The following is a 24,877-nucleotide window of genomic DNA, read 5'->3' as shown; positions in this document are numbered from 1 at the left end:
TGTTACATACCTAGCAGCAAGCTGTTCAAGTTTCTCCTGTCTGATCAGTTCCTCCCTGAGAGCCAGTTCCCTCTCGTGCTCGGACTTCTCGAGCCTCTCCCAGGCGCGGTTGATGTCGTGTATCATCTTGCCCTCACGCGGCGTGTACGGCTTCTGATTGGCCGCTCGCATACGCGACTGTAGCGTGAAAAGTAGCACTTCTAAGTTGCCTTTTTCGACGAACCTGTCGGGGAAAATTGGAAATGTTATTGTTGCTTTATGGTTTTGATGGTACTGGTTTTAATGCTGTTGTCAGCTGCACAATAAATAAAGAGTTAGGTTAATAATCAGTTTGCAATATTGTGCAAAGGTTTACAATTATTTATTGCTTATTGTTTTTGAAGAATCCGAATGTCAGATGTCAGTAGGCTAAGTTATAGTGTATTGTTTTGGTACTTACTTAGGTGGTTTCTCGACAGTGCGGTAGTTAGCGAACTGTATGAGTTGCTGACGTACGCCCTCCAGAGAGTTCGCGAATGTTCGGTCGCCGAGCGCTTCGATCGTTCGCTCGATCCATTGCAGGAGATCGCTGGAACAAAAAGTTTCAATTTAATACCCAGTTGAGGTAGAATAAGCTTTACCTGTGGATCTGAGAACACGATTAATTTCTTCTGACTTCCCAAAAAGAGTCTATTTCGGGACTGATGGAAACTTTCAAAAGAGTTCTCCATCTTCATGATGGTAAAAACAAATCGCAAATTATTAAGTCCTATATATCAGACTTATGAGATCAATAATGCTATTTACTTAACACATCTATGAAACTATAGTCACTTCACTAAAATCTGTATCAGAACATTGTGGTATATCAGGAATCCTTTTTAATGGACAGCTGTGTTGCTGGGAAGTTTATTCTTCACCACTTCTTCTTCCCAGCCAATACACTAAGAAGTGGTGACAGAGGGGCGTTTTTTGGGTGCTGTCCTTTTGTAATTTTGTACACAAAATAGTGCTAAACAGTAGCCCAGTTTCAATAAACGTTTTAGACTTTGACTTTCTGGCCACGTACCTGGTAAGCGACTCATACTCCTGCATCATTTTGTCGTTCTCCATAGCAATGCCGACCACCTTGCCGATCCTCTTGCCTTGCACCGTCTCCTGCTTCATCTTGCTGAAGTAGTGGTAGTACGTCACCACGTATGTGATGATTGACTTCTCATCGGGGTGGTCGACAGCGATGTCTGGAAAACAAAAATAAAGGCATAATAAATAAAATATAAAAATAACTGTAAAAGTTCATATCGATCATTAATGATAGTTACACATTTGTAGGAAACAAGAGGTCTAAAGTTTGTCGGACGAGATATAGATTATAAACGGAATACACCTAATACAAGAGTCAGGGCCTATATCATGTGAGCTTATCAACTTATTGCTATATTTCTCACAAGTATTTCATTATGATGTATTCTTTTGATTGAAAGAAAACAGTGAAAACTAATCAAAAAGCCTCTGATGAGGTTCCCGTCAGAGCTAAGGCTTCTGCGATTTTTTACGTATCCAACCATATTTTGGCACGTTTCAACCAATCTGCGTGCTTTAGCTCACCTTCAGCATCCAAAAGCTTGGTAAGTCCAAGTTTCTCTTCAGCGACATTGAAAGCATTGTTCAGGTTATGCATAGGATTGCTTCTATGCAACTTGTCGAACTGAATGAGGTCGGGCCTGTGTTTGTGTATGATGGCGTTGAAGGCCAACCCGTCGCGCCAAGATGTCGTGAAGTTGCGTACATTGACGTTGTTATAGCCTGCCGTCTTCATTTGACACCACAGCAGTAAAGCGTCCTTAGCGGACTTTGTCTCTTTGTTGTCGGTTTCTTCAATTGTGATGTCTTGGATCTGTTGCAGATAAATATTAAATTATCATGAGGCTTATTTATTAGAAAAAAAAGTTTATTCAATTTAGGCTATATCTGCCTATGTAAATGGTTTGTAGCTACAAAATCAAAGCAAGTAAATTAATGTTATTTTCATATAATTAAGTACCTAACTAATATTATGTACAATTTACATCTTCTTTCCCTATACTCATATCTGTTAAATTGTTTTAAACGCAAAAATATCCTCATCGCAGTGGCCTATTGAATAGGGATAATAAACAAGTAATCGACTGTGAATAATTTAATACAACATTCCATCGTACTATTGAATCCATTGAAATATAGATTCACGCCATAAAGTCAACATTATGGTGTTCTATGAATGTGAAACTAAACAATTGACTAAGGTGATCACATGATTGACATCACTGTGCGAAGATACACCAATGTTCGAAAAATTGCTGATAGAGGCCTAACTCCTCTATCGACAAGTCGATTCCGCATTAGAAGCTCTTCTGCAAAGCTGAGTATACCCAGAACTTTATATAAAAAAAAATAAATGAGTATGGCAGACTTACCTGGAAGCGCAAAATGATGGTCCAAATAAGACCGAGACTGAGCCTCGGGTTGCCGTCGACGATGTCGTGGGATCCCATATTCTCCAAGTGCACTCGTTGTTCACGCAAGAACTGCAGCGCTTTATCCACATTCTCCAAGCAGTGGATACGCATCTTGCCTTTGGTTGGACGAGGCTGCAATTGAAAAAAAAAATACTTTTAATATTTACGGTTCGGCGGCAATTTGAGGAGGTCTATTCTCAACAAGTTGAATAAATAGATTTACAAATTTTGTCTATAGAAAAGGAGAATCTGTTACAATTTCTAAATGATCCGAATCCGAGGATCACCATCAGACATGGAAATAGAAGGAGGATTTTAATCAGCCCTTCATATATTCCTGCGTCGTTTCCTTTATACTATCCATACGATGCGATGTTTTACAAGTACCTACCTACATAAAATGGAAACTGAGTACCTACTACCATAACAGTTTATCTGCAGGCTGGGTGAACGTCTTCGTTATGGGATTTGGGCTTGTATGGGACAGTGAGCGCGTGACTTCAAGCAATTTACCTATCAGACAGACTCAAACGAAGTCGCATTAAATGATGAAAGCCGACAGGCGCGTGAAGTTTGTCACGACAGCTTCGATACAATATCGTTAATCATGGGGCATTGCTTTCCTGTCATGTAGTAGTTTCTTTTTTTTCTAGAGAAGCATTGATCGTCAAAAAACATGTTACTATAAATGACATGGACAAATCATAAATTCTCACGTAATCACGTTATAACAAACATGAAAACTTTGAAAGAAGTTAGTAAATTCACACTAAAATATGTTACAGACTTCCAAGACCAGCCTAGGACGTCTGCAAAGGTTGTAAATAACGAAACAGTGGTCCATAAACAATGCAGTATACTTTACACAGAGCATGAACAAGTACAAGAATTCCAAATTCATTTTTGCTTCGTCGCGTCGCCAAAGTCGGGATAAAGTCCGGTTCTACAGGTCGATGCTGGCTATTGTTTGCTTTTTATGCGACTAACGTATAAGAACTTGAATTTAAGCATTGTCTATGTATACTATAGTGACAAAAACACTAAGGCTATTCTGTTAACGGATGATTTATTTCTAAATTTAATTTATTTGAAATGACGAGCAAAACAATGGCATTTTAAGTAAAGCCTCTTCAGTCATTTGTAGAAAGTTTTTGTTGTATAAATACAATAAATCGTTTCCAGAGAAGATAATTATTGAAACTGTTTTATTGGCATTAAGAAATAGTGAAAGATTTTCCCAGGCGATGACCTTTGATGGTCGTACGATATTGTAAAGAAATGGCGAAGTAAATATGGACATAAACAGAAGTAGTTTAACGGCTCTGTACCAGTTTTCTACTTTCATTGTAGGTTTACGCAGCCCGTAAGATGGGTTTAATGAGGACATGAAAAGGTCGTAAATAGATCCAGCTAGCTTGCTTTTATGGTCAATTTTATAATAAGCGTTAATGAAGTTGGGAGTTAGAACTGCCTTCAAAAGTTCTTCGTGCAAACTGTACATTAATATCATGTAGTTTTTATGTATTGACTATTGAAAATACCACATTCCAACACAAAGGTATATACCTACTTCGTTTCATGTACCATAGAAGACATTTTGTTAACACAATTTGCTCATAGAAAGCACAATAGGTTAAAGAGTACAGTACTTGAGGTACAGAAGATTTAGATTTGAGTATAGTGGGAGTAATGGCACCAATTAAGCCTCGTTAACGTTAGTACTGCCAACAACTTTGAATAATGCGAAGGCGAACCTTTGACAGTCTTTATAAGATTATTTAAATGTTTAGTTTCATAAAGCGAAGAATCTAGCAGATTTTATGTTAGGGAGGACTACTTGAATGTTTTAAATTAACTACCCAGCTTTCTTATTAAGATGCAAACAAATGTGATCATTATGCAAGTGTTCTAGTATGTACAGGAAAGGGACTAGGCAACTGTTACCAGCATCCGTGTACGGCTAAACGTGCTAAATAAGGCTCAAATGACTCTAACGCAATTAGCACGAATGGATAGTTCGTAATCCTCGTACCTACTTAGATTTTGCAAGGAAATGTTATGATGCAGATGAATATTAGGTTGAGGTGCTTCTCGGAAAATGCTTGTTTTTGAGCTGAATAAGGTATTTTAGCATAAGATGCAGTGTAAGATACCCACCAATCTCTCTCCAGAGAGCACTTCGAGCAATTTGATAAGCTGCTTGCCGTCCCTCATGTCTACGTACAGGTCGCCGATACGGCACCCGACGCGAACCAAGTGAGAGTTCACCCATTTTTGAAAAGTTTTCTTCTGTACACTTTCTCGTTCGTCTGTCAACAAATAACATTAGTTAGCGAATAGATAAATTCAATATCAGTCACGTCGGCCCTAAAACAGTGCCTTGGGGAACTCTTAAAATATACATTATGAAGATTGAACACGACGAAAATTACATTATTTAGGTTCTAACAATGTCTGAAACAGTACAAAAGTCTTACCAAAAGAACTCAAACAAAGCTTAGACTAATCTTAATTAGAATTTACTGAAAAACGGACCTGAATACCAAAAATAATGGACATAGTAAAATGTCATACAAATTATAAGGAAAACGATAAAAACAAAGTAGGGAATGTTAACACATTAACCGCCAGTGGGGTCGACCGCGCCACGGCGACCAGAGTTCTGGCTTCGTGGTCTTCGGCAGTGGAGGGCCCTGCCCGTCCGGGGCAGCCGACGACATCGTAATAACTCACACGACAATACTTCGATAAGGTGTTGGGTTCGGAATATAATATGTGTAATTCGAGATGTGGATCAGATTGCTATTCGCACGCTTCAGAGCGGAAAGACCAGCCCTAGATGTGCAGGGTGTTGTACTGGAATATCCATTTATCCATATTATTTTAATTGAATAACACAAAATTCAGGGTACCACATTAACTAGTTTAATCAACGAACTGTTATATAGTTAGGTGATTTGGAATAAAAGGTCCAATTTCCAAATATTAGGTATATTAGAATTTTCTGCAGTAAAACACAAATGAGTACATAAAACGTCACTGGTAAATGTCACTGCATGAGAGATACACTGGATAAGATAAAGTCACTGGATGAGAAAGTCACTGGATGAGAGAGTCACTGGATGAGAGAGTCACTGGATGAGAGAGTCACTGGATGAGAGAGTCACTGGATGAAAGAGTCACTGGATGAGAGAGTCACTGGATGAACGACTGGTTAGATCGGATTATTAATTAGTACTGCCCGCTGTCTCACGGGATGACAAACATCGCGCTGGGTGGTCTCTCACACATGCTTAAAGTGCATACAGTGTATAACAGCCCCCGAGGGTAAGACTAAACTTCACCTGAAGAGTGAAGTTTACGTTTATGATGTCCGGATTTTAGGTGCAGGAATTTCAGTAGAGTCGGCAATTTCTAAAGGTTCCTCATTTTTATCAATATTCTTCTTGTTTTTCTTATCTGTCATACGGTGACATTTGCCTGATCTGATACACTTATACAAGCTGTTGATTTGCATCCGTGCCATATTCAAGGAGGTAATTATGCTAATGATTCTCGACCCAAATCAATAAAAAAATTGGTACGTAATTTTTTTTCTTTAATTTTTTTTCGGATTTCCGTAAATGTCATCTAGCCTTATTTAAACTCTGCGCGTATGTTACTGGCGTTAAAACCGTGCTGCACCCTCACACAAACGCAAACACAAAGCATACGCAACGATCACTCATAAATTTCATTCATAAAATTGGATTACTTTGGAAATACCACGACATTACAATGACAAAAAAAGCAGTGCATATTAGTTATTTCCCATCTACTGTAATTCCAATCGATTATTTACGTATTGTATGTCCTCCTCCTGAACTATGGCACAAATGCAAATCAACACCTTGTATAATAAGTATAGGGTTAAGATTAAAACTACGATACTAATTAAAATAGTAGTATAACAATAATATTCACTGTATAAAACTATATGTGGTTTTTCAGTTATTCTGTCTAAACCTTTTATAATAAGGCTTGTTGCTTTAGTATGTTCTGCCATAACAGAATCAAGATTAACATTTTTTAAATTCAATTTTGGAATATTTTGTTTAAGTTTATTGAATGTTACATTATTACAGCATGAATCGTTTATCAAATTAAAATTTGAGTTTATTTGTTGCATTCTAATAATTTTAGTAACCTTTGGAATTAACCTTAACTCTTTATAATATGCTATACAATGTCTCGGGATACTCAGTATACCTGTGCCTGAAATAGTTGTTTCTGTGTTACTTAGATTGTGACAGTCAATTAACAATTTGGAAGGTTTGTTTATTACATATATCCACTTATTATTATTCAATCTTTGCCAAATTTCATAATTACCTTGTAAGAATTTGGTTTCACATTGATTCGGCACACAAATTAGGGCCTTTGAAATTATTTCCGATTCGCAGATCGGAGTTACGGAACTAGAATAAGTATCTAATGTTTCACATATATAATACGAGCTATATAAAACTTTACAATTAGTTAAACTATCTAGCTTACAATAAGACGATAAATCCTTAGTTATTCCTAAATATTTAGTAGAGGGCACTATTGTAGAAAACGTGTTATTTGTGAGTGTTACAGGAAATGGGATACAATTATATAAGTTAAAATCTTTGGCTGTTACAAGGGGAACCCTCAAAACAAAAACAATTTTATCATCTTTAAAGTAACAAGCAATTTCAGATACATTAATTAATAGGTAAATATTTTCTAAAGATAGACTAACAGGAAATTGATTATAGTCAGCCAGAAATCTATAATTTTCAGCCAATTCGGAAAATAATTGCTTAGGGGTGATAATAGAAGGAAATAAAATATTTGATTTACTAAACATAATGCCATTAATAATATCTTCTAACTTAAAGGACAGTGCTAATAAACTTCCCTCTAACATGTTTACAATTTCATTTAATTTAGCTCGTAACAACAAGTTACCTGATAACGAAGTTACATTCAACAAATGACGCGACAATAATTCAACAGCACTATTTAAACGTTGTTCATTTATAGTAATATTTTTTGTAATTTCTTTAATGGAAGACAGAGTTGAAGTGGTAATTAGAATATTTTCTTTTATCAATCTAGACAATTGGGTTCGATCCTTTTCGACAGTTTGAATAGCATTGCTGTATCTTATGGCGTCTTCTTCATCCATTACACCAAAAAGGTGTTTGAACACTGTACCGATACCACCAAACCAGGCTGATCTTTTAGATCGATTATCAATCAAATAAGAAATTGATTCAAAATCGCGTAATATGTCTTGGTACCGAGTAGATAAAGGTTGGAGCAAGTTCAGACATTCGATATCAGTAAACAACTTACTTTGTTTACATAAGCGCTTGGAGGAGTCTATCACACCGTACAGATTGTTAATATGTGGTCGTATAAAAGAAATATCAGAAGGTATAATAACGCTAAGATAACCATCTATTATTTTTAGAGAACCAACAGGGTCGAAGTATATACCGGGGCTATTCACAGTGGGTTGGATGAAGGGTTCTTGTGCCAGGGATAGTGAACTGTAATAAAACATTAAGTACATTATAATAATATTCTAAATAAGACTTGAAGGTTTTAACACTAAGACATTAAGTTACGGTTCACAACGACGGGCAAGTTTAACTTCGTCATAATGATGAGTCACGTGACGTCTGTTTATGAGCAACGTTAGGTTATTTTTACCGTTTATTTTTACAACTTTGTAAGGACCTTTCCATATGGGAGATAAGGCCTTACGCAGCCTGAGATGGTTCTTTAAATAAACAAAATCGCCAACATGATACTTTACAGGACGAGTGCGGGTATCGTAATAAGCTTTGGAAGACTCTTTGGACTTTGTTATGTTTTCAATTGCCTTATCTCTTGCATATTTAAGACGATGTTGTAACATTCTAACATAGTCTGGATAAGTGACGTGTGGGACTGGTTCATATATGGAATTAGGTATGTATGGTTTGTGGCCAAAGATCAATTCATATGGTGAAAAATTAGTTGTTGTATGAATTGCTGTATTATATGCCAACATAGCAGTGTATACATATCTAGCCCAATTATTTTGATTTTCGGAAACATAAGATTTTAAATATTCTTTAAGAGTAGAGTGGCTGCGCTCTAAAGCACCTTGAGTCTGAGGGTGGTATGCGGAAGAAAACAATTGCTTTATTTTTAAGAAGGAACAGGTCATTTTGAATAGTTGCGCTGTGAAATTGGTACCCTGATCTGTTAGTATAGTCTTAGGAATGCCAAACAAGGATATGAAATGAACTAGGCATTCGCTGGTCTCTTCAGCAGTGGCATTTTTAATAGGATAAGCTACAGAATACTTTGTTAAATCGTCTTGAAGAGTGAGTATGTATTTAAGGTTTCCTGGACTTGAATCTGGAAGCGGGCCAACAATATCAAGGGATAATCTTTCAAAAGGCGCTGTGGACGTAGTTGTAATCTGCATGGGTGCCCTGTTTGTTTTTCGTAAGGCTTTATTTTGTTGACATAAAACACAAGTCTTGACGTAATTTTCTATGTCTCTGCGCATTTCTTTCCAGTAATACTGTTCTCTAATTTTATTGTACATCCGGGTGGATCCAAGATGTCCTGCGACAGGGATATCGTGGTTTTCTCTAAGAATTTTATTTATTTCACTAGGGCTCGGATAATATATCTTATTACAATAAATATGGACTTGTATTCCAGTATTATTAAACAGATACGTTAGCATATTATAGATTTTGACATAAACGTGCCTATCAAAAGGATTTTTAAAATCGGTTATACTTATTTGAGTTATAGAATCATTATTGGATACTAAGTGATTCCTAAGGTTTTGTAAGGACTCGAATATTTCGCCGTAAGTGCAGGTGTCAAAATGGTGCACTTTGGTGAACAAGAAATAATAAATTTTATTATTATCTGAAAATGATTTATATGAATATAGAGTTCTTTCAGAGTTAAAAATCGTTTCAGAGTTTTCTACGTTTGACAAGACATCTTGAACATAGGGTATGGAGTCGTCTAGATCTAATGATGTGGGAATTATTAGAATTTTATTTTTGCTTTTTAATAAACTATCGTTGTGTTCAACTATTATAGTGTTATACTGTGCGGTTAGAGAAGTTTTTAAGAATTTTGAATATGTTTCATCAAGATAAGGTATTGCATTTCTGTGATTACTAGTAGAGGGTTGAAGAGGGGAAGGCGTACAGTCCAGTGAACTAGGGTCCGTTAATTCACCTTTAGGGTCATTTTGATTTATAGGGTTCACAGGATAACGAGAGAGGGCGTCAGCTGCGGAATTTAGTTTGCCTTTTCGATAGATAATTTCATACTCGAACTCTTCAAGTTGAAGACGCCAACGTTGTAATTTACTACTAGGATCAGTATGATTAAACAGCCATTTTAATGGCCGATGGTCGGTTATTATATAAAATTTTCGGCCAAATAGGTAAGGTCTGAAAGTTTTACAACCCCAAACTATAGCAAAAAGTTCTTTCTCAGTAGTGCTATAGTTTGTCTCGTTTTTATTCAAGGTTCTGGATGCATAAGCTATAGGATGGTCCTTACCTACTGGGCCTTGAGAGAGTATTGCTGATATGGCATAATTGGATGCATCACAAGTAAGTGTAAAAGGTTTTGTAAAGTCTGGGTATATGAGGACAGGAGCAGTGACTAGTTTATTTTTAAGGGTCTCAAAGGCCAATTGCTGTTCGTTGGACCAAATAAAAGAATTATCTTTTTTGAGAAGAAGTGTAAGGGGTTTTGATAATTTTGAAAACTCGGGAATAAAACGTCTGTAGTAGGATATTAGACCTAAAAAGGATTTTATGTCTTTTGGACATTTTGGAATTGGAAAGTCTTGAACAGATTTAACTTTATTAGGATCTGGTTTTACACCGTTTTCGGTAATAATATGTCCAAGGTAGCCTACTTCTTTCCGTAAGAATTCGCATTTATCAGCTTGTAATTTTAGATTAAAGTCACGGAGTTTTTGGAAAACAGCGGTCAAATTATTTATATGTTGCATTAAATCATAAGAATATATTACTATATCGTCTAAATAAACGAAACACCTTTCACCTTGAAGGCCCGTCAAGACATTGTTCATTAAGCGTTGGAAAGTTGATGGTGCATTTTTCAGACCAAACGGCATTCTTGTAAATTCAAAGTGTCCTTGGGGAACATTAAATGCGGTTTTACAGGCGTCTTGGGGAGCCATTTTGATCTGATGAAATCCTGAAACGAGGTCAAGAGTTGAGAAATATTTGGAATTTCCTAATTGATCTAAAATTTCGACAATATTAGGAATGGGGTAGGTTTCTCCAATCGTATTATCATTTAATTTCCTATAATCAATGACAATACGCCATTTTTTCTGGCCCGATGCATCAATTTTTTTTGGAACTACCCATATTGGAGAAGACCAAGGTGAAACAGAAGGTTGGATTATTTTCTGATCTAACATCTTTTGAATTTGTGAGTTAACTTCTTGTTTGTGTATTTCAGGAAAACGGTAGGACTTAACATTAATTGGGTGATCTGATGAAGTTCGAATTTCATGTTGAATGGCGTCAGTTGACGTCAGCTGATCGCCTGGTAAGTGAAATATATCGGAATATCTTGAACATACTTCATAAAGGGCTTCAACTTCTTCAGAATTTAGGTGGGAGACGCGGAGGAGTTTGAGAACTTCTTGAGTTCTATTCAAGCAAGATTTATTTGAATTATTTGGTTGGAAAGGGTCGTGATCGACGGGGTGTAAGGTAAGTTGAAGATTCGACTTCAGCGTAATAGGTTCCTCAGAAGCGTTCAAAATTGTGAGGTTTATCCTATTGTTTTCTTTAACTTTAACTAAACAGTTTGCTATAAAAAGAGTATCACTGATATGTTGATCTAGGATAAGACCTTCTTTTAATTCAGGGTTCGTGACCGTACATTCTACAATCATTTCTGAACGAGCCGGAATATGATAAGTAGGGTCAGTTAAGTTTAATTTTATTTTATTATTTTCTAGGTGAAGTATTTGCTGATTATAATCAATAAAGCATTGAAAACGGGTAAATAAATCATTTCCTATAATACCGTCATAGTTAAGATGAATATTTTCAACAACATGGAAATTGAAAGAAATTGACTCTTTCCCAAATATAAGACTTAGATCAAAACTGCCTAAGGTTGGTACTGTATCTTCAGTATTATCTATGCCCTTTAATTTAATTATGTTGTTTTTTAGGGTAAGATTAGAATAAGATTGGATGGAAGATTTTCGGATGAGACAAACAGAAGACCCGGTATCGACAAGTAACGTAAGTGGTTTGTTGGAAACACATGTCTGGACAATAACATGAGGTAAGGATACTTTAGTAGGTTTGCAGGATATTTCATATATTACATTATCTTTATTAAGGACACTTGCTTGGGGCTGGTTACCCTTGTGGTCCTTGGATATAGAAGATTGGACGCTTATTTGGGGCTGGCTACCCTTGTGGTCCTTGGATATAGGGGAGGTGTCGTTGTTATTAATGGGTCTAGCAGAAAATTGTGATTTGGGTCTCACGAGACACCTCCGTGAGCCCATTATTCGTTTAAATCATTATTATTTGAGTAGTCATGACTATAGTGTTTGATTTCATCTTCGTCATTTACGTTTGGGTGATTTTCGGGATTATATTCAGTATGATCTTTGATCATGTAATTTACATGAGCGGGTCCCGGTTTTGGGTAGTTTTGACTTGAGGCTGGCTGTGCCGTTTGTGGAACCTTAAATCTATTATTGTTATACTCACGTTTTTTACAGACTTCAAGAGTATGACCTTGAGCTTTACAGTAGCGACAGAACAACCCTTGATAATTTTGAGCCATAGGTCTATGCGATTGAGGTTTAGTGTTTACATTGTTTATAGCAGGTCTAAAGGTATAGTGTGGTTTTTGGACATAGTTAGATACTTGAGAATTTCGTTTGTATAGCGAATTTAATATTTTTTCTTCGGAAATGGCTAAGTTTATAGCTTCATTGAGGTTAGAAGGGTTTTTACCACGGACTAAGTTTGAGATGTTAGATTTAAGGCCAAGTAAGAAAGTATGAAGAGCCAGTTCTTCCATAGCTGCTGTACGACCCGCTAGTTCTGATTTTTTCTTATTAGATAAGGTCACTTCAGTTAATAATTTAGAGAGGCATGTTTCAACGCGCAATGAAAATTGATGAACTTGTTCGCTGGTTTGTTGACGACATTCCTGCAAATCGGTTAAAAGATGAGAATAATGCTTCCTTTCGCCAAATTGTGTCTTTAAAAACTCACGCAATTGATCCCACGATTCGTATTCTTTTATAGATACAGCAGTTTCAGCTTTACCTTCTAGTTGAGAAAGGATATATTTGAATAATATTTTTTTTGTTCTGCCGTAGCTAATTCAAATGCATTATCACAATTATTTATGAATGAATTTAATTTGTCACGTGAGCCATCAAAAGTTTTTATGAATTTAAATAATGTACTTATTTGGATAGTTTCACCCTTTTCTTGTTTCAATTGCGGATTTGTAGCCATGTTTATAGCAAATATTTAATTTAATAAAGTGAAGGTAATTTTATTTAATAAAGAGTAATATATAGTACGGTGTAACAGGCGGCCACCTAAGTCGCTGTCTGTTATTCGCAAAACTCTGTGTCAGCAGTTGCTATGTGGTATCGGTATGCAGGTGTGCGATGAGCGACGAAGCTTCTTAGAATTGACAATAATAACTGTGAGAAAGTTATGTTAAATAATATGTTGTAATAAAAGTGACAATAATGTAAATGTTATAATTTTGAAATTTAATAGTTGTTCAAACGAGGTGATGGAAGTTTCACTCGGATCACGAAGTTTCACTCGGATCACGCACTTGCACTTGCACTATAACCACTTTATAAATCACTTTATAGTTACTTACAGGAACGCGAAGAAAATGTACAGGAACATGGTTTTCTTTGCAGGAACGGCCACGACGAGCACTTTCACGATCAGAGAAGTATGCTTGGAGACGAACCAGGGATACCTTGTATCCCGCTACGCTGCCACCAGATTTGTTATATAGTTAGGTGATTTGGAATAAAAGGTCCAATTTCCAAATATTAGGTATATTAGAATTTTCTGCAGTAAAACACAAATGAGTACATAAAACGTCACTGGTAAATGTCACTGCATGAGAGATACACTGGATAAGATAAAGTCACTGGATGAGAAAGTCACTGGATGAGAGAGTCACTGGATGAGAGAGTCACTGGATGAGAGAGTCACTGGATGAGAGAGTCACTGGATGAAAGAGTCACTGGATGAGAGAGTCACTGGATGAACGACTGGTTAGATCGGATTATTAATTAGTACTGCCCGCTGTCTCACGGGATGACAAACATCGCGCTGGGTGGTCTCTCACACATGCTTAAAGTGCATACAGTGTATAACAGAACGTGTGACAATGATGACTCAATAAATCAACAGTTTTAAACATAAGCAGAAAGTTATATTTTTTTTATTTTTTCGTACAATATGTAAGCTGGATAAATCTGAAAGGTATTAAATGATTTCTGTATTTCGTACAACAAAATGTTGAATTTATTTAAATGGATCCATGAGGAAAAACTCCTAGAAAACTATTATTTTAACTGAGTACTGTATGGGTATTTAAAACATCAATATCCCAAAAATTAATATCATATTCCAGTAAAATAACACCACCACTTATCTGACAATCGATGAAGCAGTAATAAAAATCCAATTTGTTCAAAATGTTGAAATCCAAAATGGGCACGACACTGTGAAGCACTTTGATAACACAACACTACAAACCTCTGAGTTCTATCACGACCTTGTCATAATAAACTTCTAAACCGGGCACTTCAATATCTACTCCTTTTTTTATCAGCTCGTATCCCTCGGTGGATGTCATGTCGCCAGCGACAGGCGGCGACTGAACCAACGCACCAGGCAAAATACGAGAAGAATTAGAGCGACAAAATTCAACTACCACTGGACAAGGATATTCGATACCAATGCGCCAGATGTCGACAACTCAGGGCAGGTTTTAATTTATTAGCACATTCGTTACACTATTGACAGATAGTGTTGCTACACGTTTGTGTTCACAACTGAAAATGTATGACACATAATCAATTTTTTAACAATATATTACCCAGGTTACGGCTAAAACGGTAAATTGTGATTGGTTCAACGAGAAGATTTGGTTGAAGTAACAGATAACGGTTTACATCGAAGATAAGCCGTGATGTATCGAAAAATAACCGACAGTCGATGAAAAGTTGCTTTTACCAAGACTAATATACCCCCCTAAACAAGTTCAAATCTGACCAATTGTTGGACACCTCATATTTTATACGGAAAAACGGATGCTGTTGTGGTTTGCGAAGTTTGATAAGCTGTATGGTGTTATAAACTGTGGATGATACAATCAGAATATTAAATACCTAAAATAAAATCATGTCAAGGGTACGACCTCTGAAACATTATTATCTAACATCCTACATTTTCAGATTAATCTGTTTGCATTCCACAGGTCACTGAACTGTTTTCTCAAATGTGACAAACATGGTTAGATTATGACATCGTTTTGTTTGCCTGACATAAATTGCTATCGCTAGGTACATTAGATGTAATTTCTGCAAGCATTTCATAGCTATCAGTTCCAATCTTATCGATAAATGTACTGACACATATTCCACTAAGAACGTCTGCTTGACTTGTTAATTCATTTCTATGTTACTAAATGAATTCATAATTATATCAACATCATTTAGTTGGAACGTAGTGGAAATTGCCATTATTGTTAGAAAATCTAAGCTATCTAAGTCCATTGCTGTCTCAAGGCCCATTATTTTTTTCCTTCGGGCACAGCACAAGAATGAAAAGAGTACCATTATGCGCAGGCTAAAAGCCGGGTAGACAAAGGTTTGGCACGCCACGTGAGCTGGAAGATTTCTACTGTTAAGTTCAACACCTACGCAAAGCGATGGGTTGGATGAAAGGCCACCTTTGCTATTCATAGCCGGGAACGACACAAAAAGGTTTGTTTGAAGGTAGTTTTGCTTTTACGGGTATCGTAAGTTTTTGGCTATACATTATTCGATTTTTGGTGAAATAACACGGATTCGTATTTGTATATGAAATAGATAGGCACCAATACATCAGTTGGCTGTTTGACCCTTGACAACAAACCTGAAGGGATGTTTATAAACATGGATTTTTTCTGCAAGAATCTAGGGATGATATCTTTGCTAGACCTCAGACAATAAGAACGAATAAAAAAATCAATCACCTGCTAACGCCTTAATGCGCGATCGTTCGAATAGCCTCGACGACGAATTGCCGCCATCGTACTCGAACTCGTCGATGATCTCCTGGCCGTGGCCGATGGACGGGTCCCAGCGGGACACCGATATGTCGGTCGTCATCGCGACCAACCTCTACCTCGCCGCCACGCTCAACTATCTGAAACCAACAAAATACAGCTATTAACATATTATAAAATTATAAAAAGTCATTTATTCAAAGTAGGCTGAAAGTCAGCACTTTTGGAAGGTCGAATTTACAAAAGACACCAACCAAAACGCCCGCCCTTCACCACTTCCCATGTGTCTTTGCTGGGAAGAAGAACTTATCAATCCCATGTGCAGCAAATATTTTAGAATGTTTAGGAATATAATAGCCTTTTGCTTTGCTTTAAATCTACTTCAGGTAGACCAAGCTATTTCGGACGTCGGATATGCTTTATTTTGATTTTGTTTGGCATTTCATTCTTACGTTTGGTTGGTTGAGGTAAAAATATACATTATTACCGATTAAACACCCTGAGTCAGTGACGATGTCAACCATCGGTGCGCAAGGGTTGATTTTGCGGTCAGTAAGTTGGCTAGCGTTCATGAGCTTACATCCTACACATGAAAACTTGAGAGGTACAGGATGCCTTATAGTTAGTGTCCTATTTGTCAGCTAAATAATTCAGCAAGCACTTCTTAGTCAAGAACATGATCATCAGTGGTCCTCCCGCCATTCAATTGTTTTAAAAGACACATATCTTTATTTTTACTTTGATATTTTCACACATTACGGGAGATCGTGATAACGAAAACGGATTCTGAATGCAGACAAATGAACCTTGAACTGTAAACCAGTATTTAAAAAACGAATGCTTTAATTCTGTTGCATCATTGTTTATTATAATGCAACCCAAAATAACACCGGCTATTTGTAGGAACATTTATTTCTGAATAATTTCGAAGTCCTTGAGAATCATGGGGTTTCACTTCGAAATAACGTAAGACTAATTTCAATTAGGCAACCATTAATTACATTACCTTGAATTTTGAAATTAACAGCCATAGAGGTAACCAGTAACGGCTACACAATTTCGTCAAACATACCAGTCGTCAACAAATCGAATACACAGTACAAAGACGGAGTGCTGTATAATATTTTTGTTATTTCAAATGACATCACGCTGCCGGCCGGCGATAAGATTAGATAACTGCTTCCAAGACTAATAGCCACACCTAAGTAACTTCACCAGTCGATGTGACATTTAATACGAATTAGAGCAAACACAAGCCAAGTTGTGTTCTAAAGATGAAACGGTTTTAGTCTAGCTTCCTTACCTAAGCCTAGAACGATTTCGTCAGCACAGAATACGGTACTTAGATAAACAATGACAATTTTAACACAATACAACTAAATGGCCGCAAAAGTTACTTTTGTTAGCGCACAGAAGTGTGAGGAATTTGCATCAGGACAGGTTTCCAAATTAAAGCGTTCGTTATACAACAGGATCAATAATGTGAGGTTGCGTAACTTCTGACTCATTTATACTCCAACGCGGAATCCGCAACTATTCATATTTCTCGTACGTGAATAGCCTCTTCATGTACCAGCTTTGTAAATTGCTGTTCATGGATTATATTACTCACAGAGGTTACAATTACATGTTAACCTTGACAAATTGGAGATAATTTGACCGCTTCTAGTTTTTATTCGTCATAATTATTGTCGATAGCGGTGTCTGAATAACATGGATATATGATACGGTTGCGATAGACTGTTCAATGGTCAAGAAACGTAGCGTGAAATTAAAGCCGTTAATAAAGTAATAACTGACAGGTATAAAAAGGAGACCAATGCCGGTATTAACAGTTTATGTTTACTCGTAAAGCCAGTCATTGATTTGTTCACGTTATTTGGTGGAATGGTATAATTCAGTTGGGCAGTGAGGTTGACCTTCTTGCATAATGGCTCGGCTAACGAAGGTCCCTCAAACTGACTACCACAATAGAAATCTGTGTCGTTGGTATCCACGTGAATTACGTAGGCCCAAGCCTCTTAGTGTTATCATAAGAGCACTCTTATCTCACAAGTATTACGAGCAAGGATACAGTTAAGTGTTAATGAGAAATAAACAGCTGTCTGCGAAGATTACAGAGCGTTGCTAAAACTTCAGAATTCACTTCAAAAATCCCTCGATGTCAATAAATTGGTACTCTCATCGTCATTTGACAATGTTTAATGAACTTTTACGGTCCCTGATCACAAGAGTAATAATAGAATTTAATAAATAGAGATACAAATAAACTTTGCATCTTATGTTCTCAACTATATAACAACGTATTTGGCACAGACGTCACTTAGACAAAACAAAAGCCAACAATTCACACAAGTTTTTGTTATAAACGCAACTGACAATAAACAATGGTACAGCCACAATCTAACAGTGAAATCCGTCAAGATTCTGGGACATGGGCAAAAACACTAAGTAAATACCCTCGTGAAACTGTAATCTCAATTCAAATTAGAAAAGTTAAATTCTCAGACTTCAAACAGTTAAGCTTAATCATTGATTTAAAATTACATACAGTAAACATTGAAATAGCATGCAAATCAAATATCATTGTTGCGATGTTTCCGAGAAAAAGCTGTGCAGTTGTTCCACAGGGTATCAATAACAATATACCATTACAACATAACTGCTTGGGGTGTTCGCACTTTCCATCACGTAGCGGATCCGTCACGAAGTCCTATTTACATAATTAGCATTCTATTTATAACTAACACCCATTCTCATGACGCTATTTACCTACATACAGTTAATAAGGACGATTAGATGCGAAACATTTACATCAGAGATTCAAGGAGAAACTAAATGAAGACCCAGGAGTGTAGAGCTGGGCAGTTTACAGAGTTTTTATCAAGTCACAATCTCGAAAAATACTAAAAAAGAAAGTCGTGGTAGCCTAGTGGGCAAAGAACCAACCTCTCGAGTATGAGGGCGCGGGTTCGATTCCAGGTCAGGCAAGTACCAATGCAACTTTTCTAAGTTTGTATGTACGAGGGCGGGTCAATAAGTCCGTGACTTTTGGAATAAAACACAGATTTTTGATAAATAAATCATTTTATTTTTCAACGTAGTCCCCCTTGAGCTCTATACACTTTGTCCAACGCTTCTCCAATTTTTTTATCCCTTCCAAAAATTAGAATTTGTCGAGGTCCTCAAAATAGGCCCTTGTTTGCGAGATGACTTCATCATTGGAGTCAAATCTTTTTCCACCAAGCCATTTCTTCAGGTTTGGGAACAAGAAGTAGTCACTCGGAGCCAAATCTGGAGAATAGGACGGATGAGGGAGCAATTCATAGCCGAATTCATGGATTTTTGCCATGGCAACTGCACATGTGTACTTGCATTGTCTTGGTGGAAAAAAACTTTTTTCTTGGCCAAATGATTTCGGTTTTTTTCAAATCGTATTTGAAGCGGTAGGTAATAAGGTGGCATAATATTCCCCATTGATTGTTCTTCCCTTTTGAAGGTAGTCAATGTGGATTATCCCGCGTGCATCCCAAAAAACAGTCGCCATAACTTTATTGGCTGACAAACTCACCTTGGCCTTCTTTGGTGCCGATTCACCCTTAGAAACCCACTGTTTTGACTGTTGTTTGGTCTCTGGTGTGTTGTGATGGATCCATGTTTCGTCCACTGTTACAAAACGGCGCAAAAACTCCTCCATATTGCGATCAAACAACGCCAAACCTTCCTGTGAAGTTGTTACACGATTGCGTTTGTGGTCGACTGTGAGCAAACGCGGCACCCATCTTGCGGAAAGCTTTCTCATGCCCAAGTGATCATTCAAAATTGAAACCATTGAGCCATGCGAGATCCCTACGGCTTCCACAATCTCTTGCACTTTCAATCTTCGGTCGGCCAACACCATACCGTGGATTTTTTCGATTGTTTCGGGTGAAGAGACTTCAACTGGGCGTCCAGGGCGTTCGGCATCTTCAGTGCTTATACGGCCACAACGAAATTCAGTAAACCACTTTTTTACGATTGAAATCAATGGTGCAGAGTCCCCATAGTATTTATCAAGCTTAGCCTTGGTTTCGGTAATGGTTTTTTTTCGCAAAAAATAATGCTTAATGAGCACACGAAATTCACTTTGTTCCATTGTTTCTTCAGATTACTGGGTAGTCTGATAAAGATAGCTGTCAAACACAATCTAACTGACGCAGCAAGTTCAAATTTTGTCAGGAGTCACCTCATAGATGCCTGTTAACACGAGTAGTGTTGCTTTTTCAGTAAAGAGGTCAGAAATTCAAAAAGTCACGGACTTATTGACCCGCCCTCGTACTTTCTAAGTATATCTTAGACACCAATGACTGTGTTGCGGATGGCACGTTAAACTGTAGGTCCCGGCTGTCATTGAACATCGTTGGCAGTCGTTACGGGTAGTCAGAAGCCAGTAAGTCTGACACCAGTCTAACCAAGGGGTATCGGGTTGCCCGGGTAACTGGGTTGAGGAGGTCAGATAGGCAGTCGCTTCTTGTAAAGCACTGGTACTCAGCTGAATCCGGTTAGACTGGAAGCCGACCCCAACATAGTTTGGGAAAAAGGCTCGGAGGATGAATCTCGAAAAATACTACTGTTTAAAACCCTGTCGAAATATAGAAGCTTGTGGAAAATTAAATTAACAAGCCAGTACAGTCCTTCAAACTTCTAACTTCAAACATCAAGATTACAATGCCAGTAGAGATGAAATCTGCGAAATCATACAACTCATAGGAAACCGGTTATTTTTTGTAATTTAATTGTAATGGGAGAAGTATATATTAAAGACATTTATAGAGGCACATTTCTGAAGGCATCCACTACATACCTAGTCATGACTGCAGACACATACTTAGCTGTTTTGACGAGTTACCTTTCATCGCCTGATTAGTGAAAACACAATTTCTAAAAAGTTGGAATAATGTTGTGCAAGGAACTGACACCAGATAAAGAGTTTGCTGTTTTCATATCACTGACGTAATTTAAGTCTTGGCTTAGTTTCCCATAAAAACAACAGACAATTCAATGGACCTGTAATAATTTTACTGTGTGAACGTAACATGTTCATGACTTCATCATCCGTTTTATTATATTATGTAGGAAATTGTGTAGTTTTATTTTTTCTTATAATCTCTTCCCTGACGCGCTTTCGCCTTGTTTCATAAATATAAATGTAGCTGGTTCAATTGAATGATTCCGAACCATAATGGCAGACGAGTGTCACGCGTGATTGACGAACGATTATGATTGCCTTCAAACATTCATTCAATTGAACGATTACTGTGGACTCTGCGAGTTGGAAACTCTGTTTTGCATATTTTGTTCGGTAATCTGTACTGTACACAATGCATTTTTCCAGTGGGCATTTTTTCGAGAAATATTTACTAAATCTCGTTTTGAAATACCGTTTTGGGAACCAAATCTTCAGTTCACTTCTCATTCCGACAAAACTTAGAAACTGGTTGTAGTATTTGTGTAAACTTAGATTAAGCTATGGCACGAATCAAAGACGCTAAGCTTAAGTAGAACAAAGCAAGTGTATCCAATAGGCTAGCCAGCGCGGTCGTTGACCTCTGGTAGCAGACATGGCGTCGTCGATACACCATAGCACACCATAGCTTGCCATTACAGACATGGCATAGACTCAGTATACTGCGGTTATACAGATAGAAGGATTGTTTAATTTTACCGATTTATTCTCGAGTCACACGGCCTAAGTTTTCGATGTACTATGAACAAGTAGTGACTTCTCACACAGGATATTGAAACAATCGGTTAAGTTTCAAACAACAATTCTATAATCACATACCACAGAATATAGGCAATAAGTACTCTATAATTATGTTAACCTTTGATATTCAGTCGGTCCTCGGCGATTTAGGGCGTTGTCTACCCTTGAACTCGTCTACACATCTAAAGTATAGAACGATTATGAACCCAGCCTTAAAGGTCGGAGACGTAGCACGTTTCAGCAAATTACTTGGAAGTAGAAAATAGAGTCAACAGAAACGTACGTTATTTTCCTCTAGATTGGATTACAACATCGAATGGTATTGGTCGTTTAAAGATATTACCGACTGGAAGGTCAACTTTCCCGAACTGAATTCTGCTGATTTGTATTTTGATAACAAAGTGGAGTAATCGGATAAATGATGAAAGAGAGTTCATCACAAGAATCCATAAAGGCATGAAGGTTTCACATAAAACATTGTATTTAGTCGGACAGATTTAAGCCATGTATTCACTGGGAAACAATGTTTCAGATACACAGTTTCTGAAACATCACGTAGATGTTTACAGCAACAATGTTTCGGAAACTGCCGTCTACACCGTCAGATGTTTACAATATGTCGCCCGAGGAAGTAGTGTTGTTGTGTGGTGCCTACATTTATTTGCATAAGTCCATTTCTAGTAAAAAGAAAAAGAAAAGAGAAATTACTTGCTATGAAGACATTTATTTGGCGTTTATAAACAAATGAAACACGCGTCCACTTTTGTATCCATATGTTGCGCAACTGATTTGTGTTTCTGTGCTCCCCGCCCGTGGCGGGGAGCACAGAAACATTCGATAAACACGTAGTGTTTACAGAAACAAAATTATATGTTTCTGAAACAAAATTATTTGTTTCAGAAACACGTAGATTTTGTTTCTGAAACAGTGTTTATAAACAATTGTTTCTCAGTGAATACATGGCTTAAAATGAGGACTCTATAAAATTACTTTAGCATCCCAAACGGAACCCCCGCTTTCTGCAAATTTTGCAAAAAATGTTTCATAATGAGGTCTCAAGTAGGCTGTCTAGTTTCTTATCTTGAGTCATAAAGAGCGTGACAAAATGGCGAGACGTTGAGACAGTAACTAATAGTCCAGGTACTGGCATCGACCCTCCCCAATGTTTGCTGCGTCTGGTAAACGACTAGACGACACGCAATCTGCACTGCTAGGGGACACGCAGTGCCGTCATACATTCATAAGTGGACGGACCGCTTTGGGCGGCGGATATCCTAATTCCTGTGTCAGTTTGGAATAGCAAGTCTTCCACTAAATTGGTTGTCGTCGTTTTAATGTTTGCTATTATAAAAAGTTTAGAATAATAGAGGTAGAATTTACTCATAGGTAAAGTAACGTAGTCTTTACTGGTTACCTTTCCGATGATTTATTACTGCGCAAGAAGTTTTTAACATAGTGCTTGGTAACTTATTAAATTTCTACAAAACCTTGCATGTTTTAATACTATCAGGTTAGTGTCAGCCCTGTTAGCTTGTTTAACGATATCTTACATTAATTAATCATTACGTTTGACCACAATGCCCATTTTTATCGATGTACGGTAAAATCACATGTGGCCATTTATACTCTTCAAAAACTTGTGTCATTGATAATATCCAATAAATTAACCCGTAATACTTTAAAGTTACGACTTCCTACAACACTAACAAAGTAAAAATTTCTGAAATAGCACGCACTTGTAAGTTACAAGTAAATTACGTGTATGCTCGCGTTACGCTATTTCACGTTTACTCTTGTATTATGTAAAGCGTGGTAACAGCTAGAATACCGTTAGTGCACTAGAAACGACCGGCTCATTAAGTTACTCCCAAGCAAGAAAGCCATTGAATGAATATAAAATGAAGGCGCTTTATCAATATTCTAAAGATAATAGTGAAAGGAAAATTTCAAATCATATCTAGTCCAAATGTGTCTACTATTAAATTTTACGGAAACCAATTCATTCAATGACCTGTGAATAAACATTATTATTAAAAATTATGCTAAAAGCTACTAATCCAAAATCCAAACAGCTTTAGTACGTATATTGAGCAATCTTCCCACCATAGCACACACAGATCAAAACTCATTCATAATTATGTGCATTCATTTTCATTTCCCATTTTACAACCGCAGGAAGCGTTGCGATTTCTATCAATTCCATTCCGTTAAAAAACGTAGCTTTTATTCTGCAGTCGATAAAGTTTATTTTTGATCAACCTCACATAACTGTTCATTTTTATGTACGGATGTATTTACGGTCCGTCACAGTCACAGTAGGACGATTGCGGATCGCGTACAACCTACTACTTTGTGCTGCATTTCTAACCGCAGTCGACTCTTTTGTTTGTTTTTTTAATCAACCTTCAGTTTTATTTCAACGCTCATTACTTGGTTTGTTTTTAATTCCCACTCTGCTGAGAACACACTGTTATTTTTACTTCGGCATTCTCAATCTAAAACGTTATCGTGGTGATACCAAAAACCTTAAAATAACATTTACACGTACACTGTTAAATTCTTACATCAATAATCTCATGATGATAAATTATTAAAGTAAATACGTTATGAAATCAAATCTAGTAGCGAAACGATTATGATTCCACCTTCGTATGTATGCTGACATCACAACTGTCTCTAAATTTAGAGCCATTAACTCAGCAAAAGTGGACTCGATATAAAAATCAACAATTCGGCGAAAAGAAGAACACGTATATCGCATGCTGATCAGGGAAAATCATTCGAAACTTTATGACTTCAAAAGTATGATTGTTGTGAAAAGCTTTTTCTATGAAACTACTAAAACAACTGATATACCATCATCTGAAATCAGAATCTTTTCAAAGCAGACAAGGTTTGTAGTATTTTGCTATTCGGGTGTATTTGCAAACCTCCTGAAAGGTAATGTAGGTCTTGATCATGCGGCCTGGAACCGGTAAAGCGGACGGACCAGCTAACAGGCACTTCCCATGCTGGTGGCGGTGCGCGGACGAATCCATTAACCCAAATATAGAACCGCGCCCGAAGCCGAGTCGCGTGAGTTACACTCACAACTGTGTTAACTAATGAATTACAAAAATATAATGTAGCTTTAATATTTTTGCAGCAAATATGTCACAAGCCAAAATAGTGTACATGGCATTTCCGCGAGGTAGACGAGTCCTTATTTTGAACACATGTTTTGGCTCAAGAACTCACACTGGACGATCAATACATGGTTGCCTTAAATGTAAAGTTGCTT

General features: G+C 37.1%; 1 protein-coding gene across 14 annotated transcripts in view; it reads right to left on the bottom strand.

Annotated features, from left to right (window-relative positions):
* LOC124636264 (spectrin beta chain) overlaps nt 1-24,877 on the bottom strand; it is a 69,680-nt gene that overhangs the window by 28,242 nt on the left and 16,561 nt on the right. For all 14 annotated transcript variants that reach the window (XR_006985115.1, XM_047172267.1, XM_047172269.1 and 11 more), the window contains exons 2-8: nt 15,819-15,991; nt 4,635-4,786; nt 2,436-2,609; nt 1,588-1,876; nt 1,049-1,220; nt 440-568; nt 11-223 (exon numbers count right to left, since the gene is read on the bottom strand). Coding sequence is in view for 13 of the 14 variants with exons in the window: in XM_047172267.1 (XP_047028223.1) it covers nt 11-223; nt 440-568; nt 1,049-1,220; nt 1,588-1,876; nt 2,436-2,609; nt 4,635-4,786; nt 15,819-15,954 (1,265 nt within the window). In the remaining variant the exon portion in view is untranslated. The remainder of the gene's footprint in view (nt 1-10; nt 224-439; nt 569-1,048; nt 1,221-1,587; nt 1,877-2,435; nt 2,610-4,634; nt 4,787-15,818; nt 15,992-24,877) is intronic.

This window comes from Helicoverpa zea, chromosome 14 (genome assembly GCF_022581195.2).
Source record: "Helicoverpa zea isolate HzStark_Cry1AcR chromosome 14, ilHelZeax1.1, whole genome shotgun sequence".
In the NCBI taxonomy this organism is placed as follows: domain Eukaryota; kingdom Metazoa; phylum Arthropoda; class Insecta; order Lepidoptera; family Noctuidae; genus Helicoverpa; species Helicoverpa zea.
Note: the sequence above shows the minus strand (reverse complement) of the source record. Positions and strands in the feature narration are given on the sequence as shown.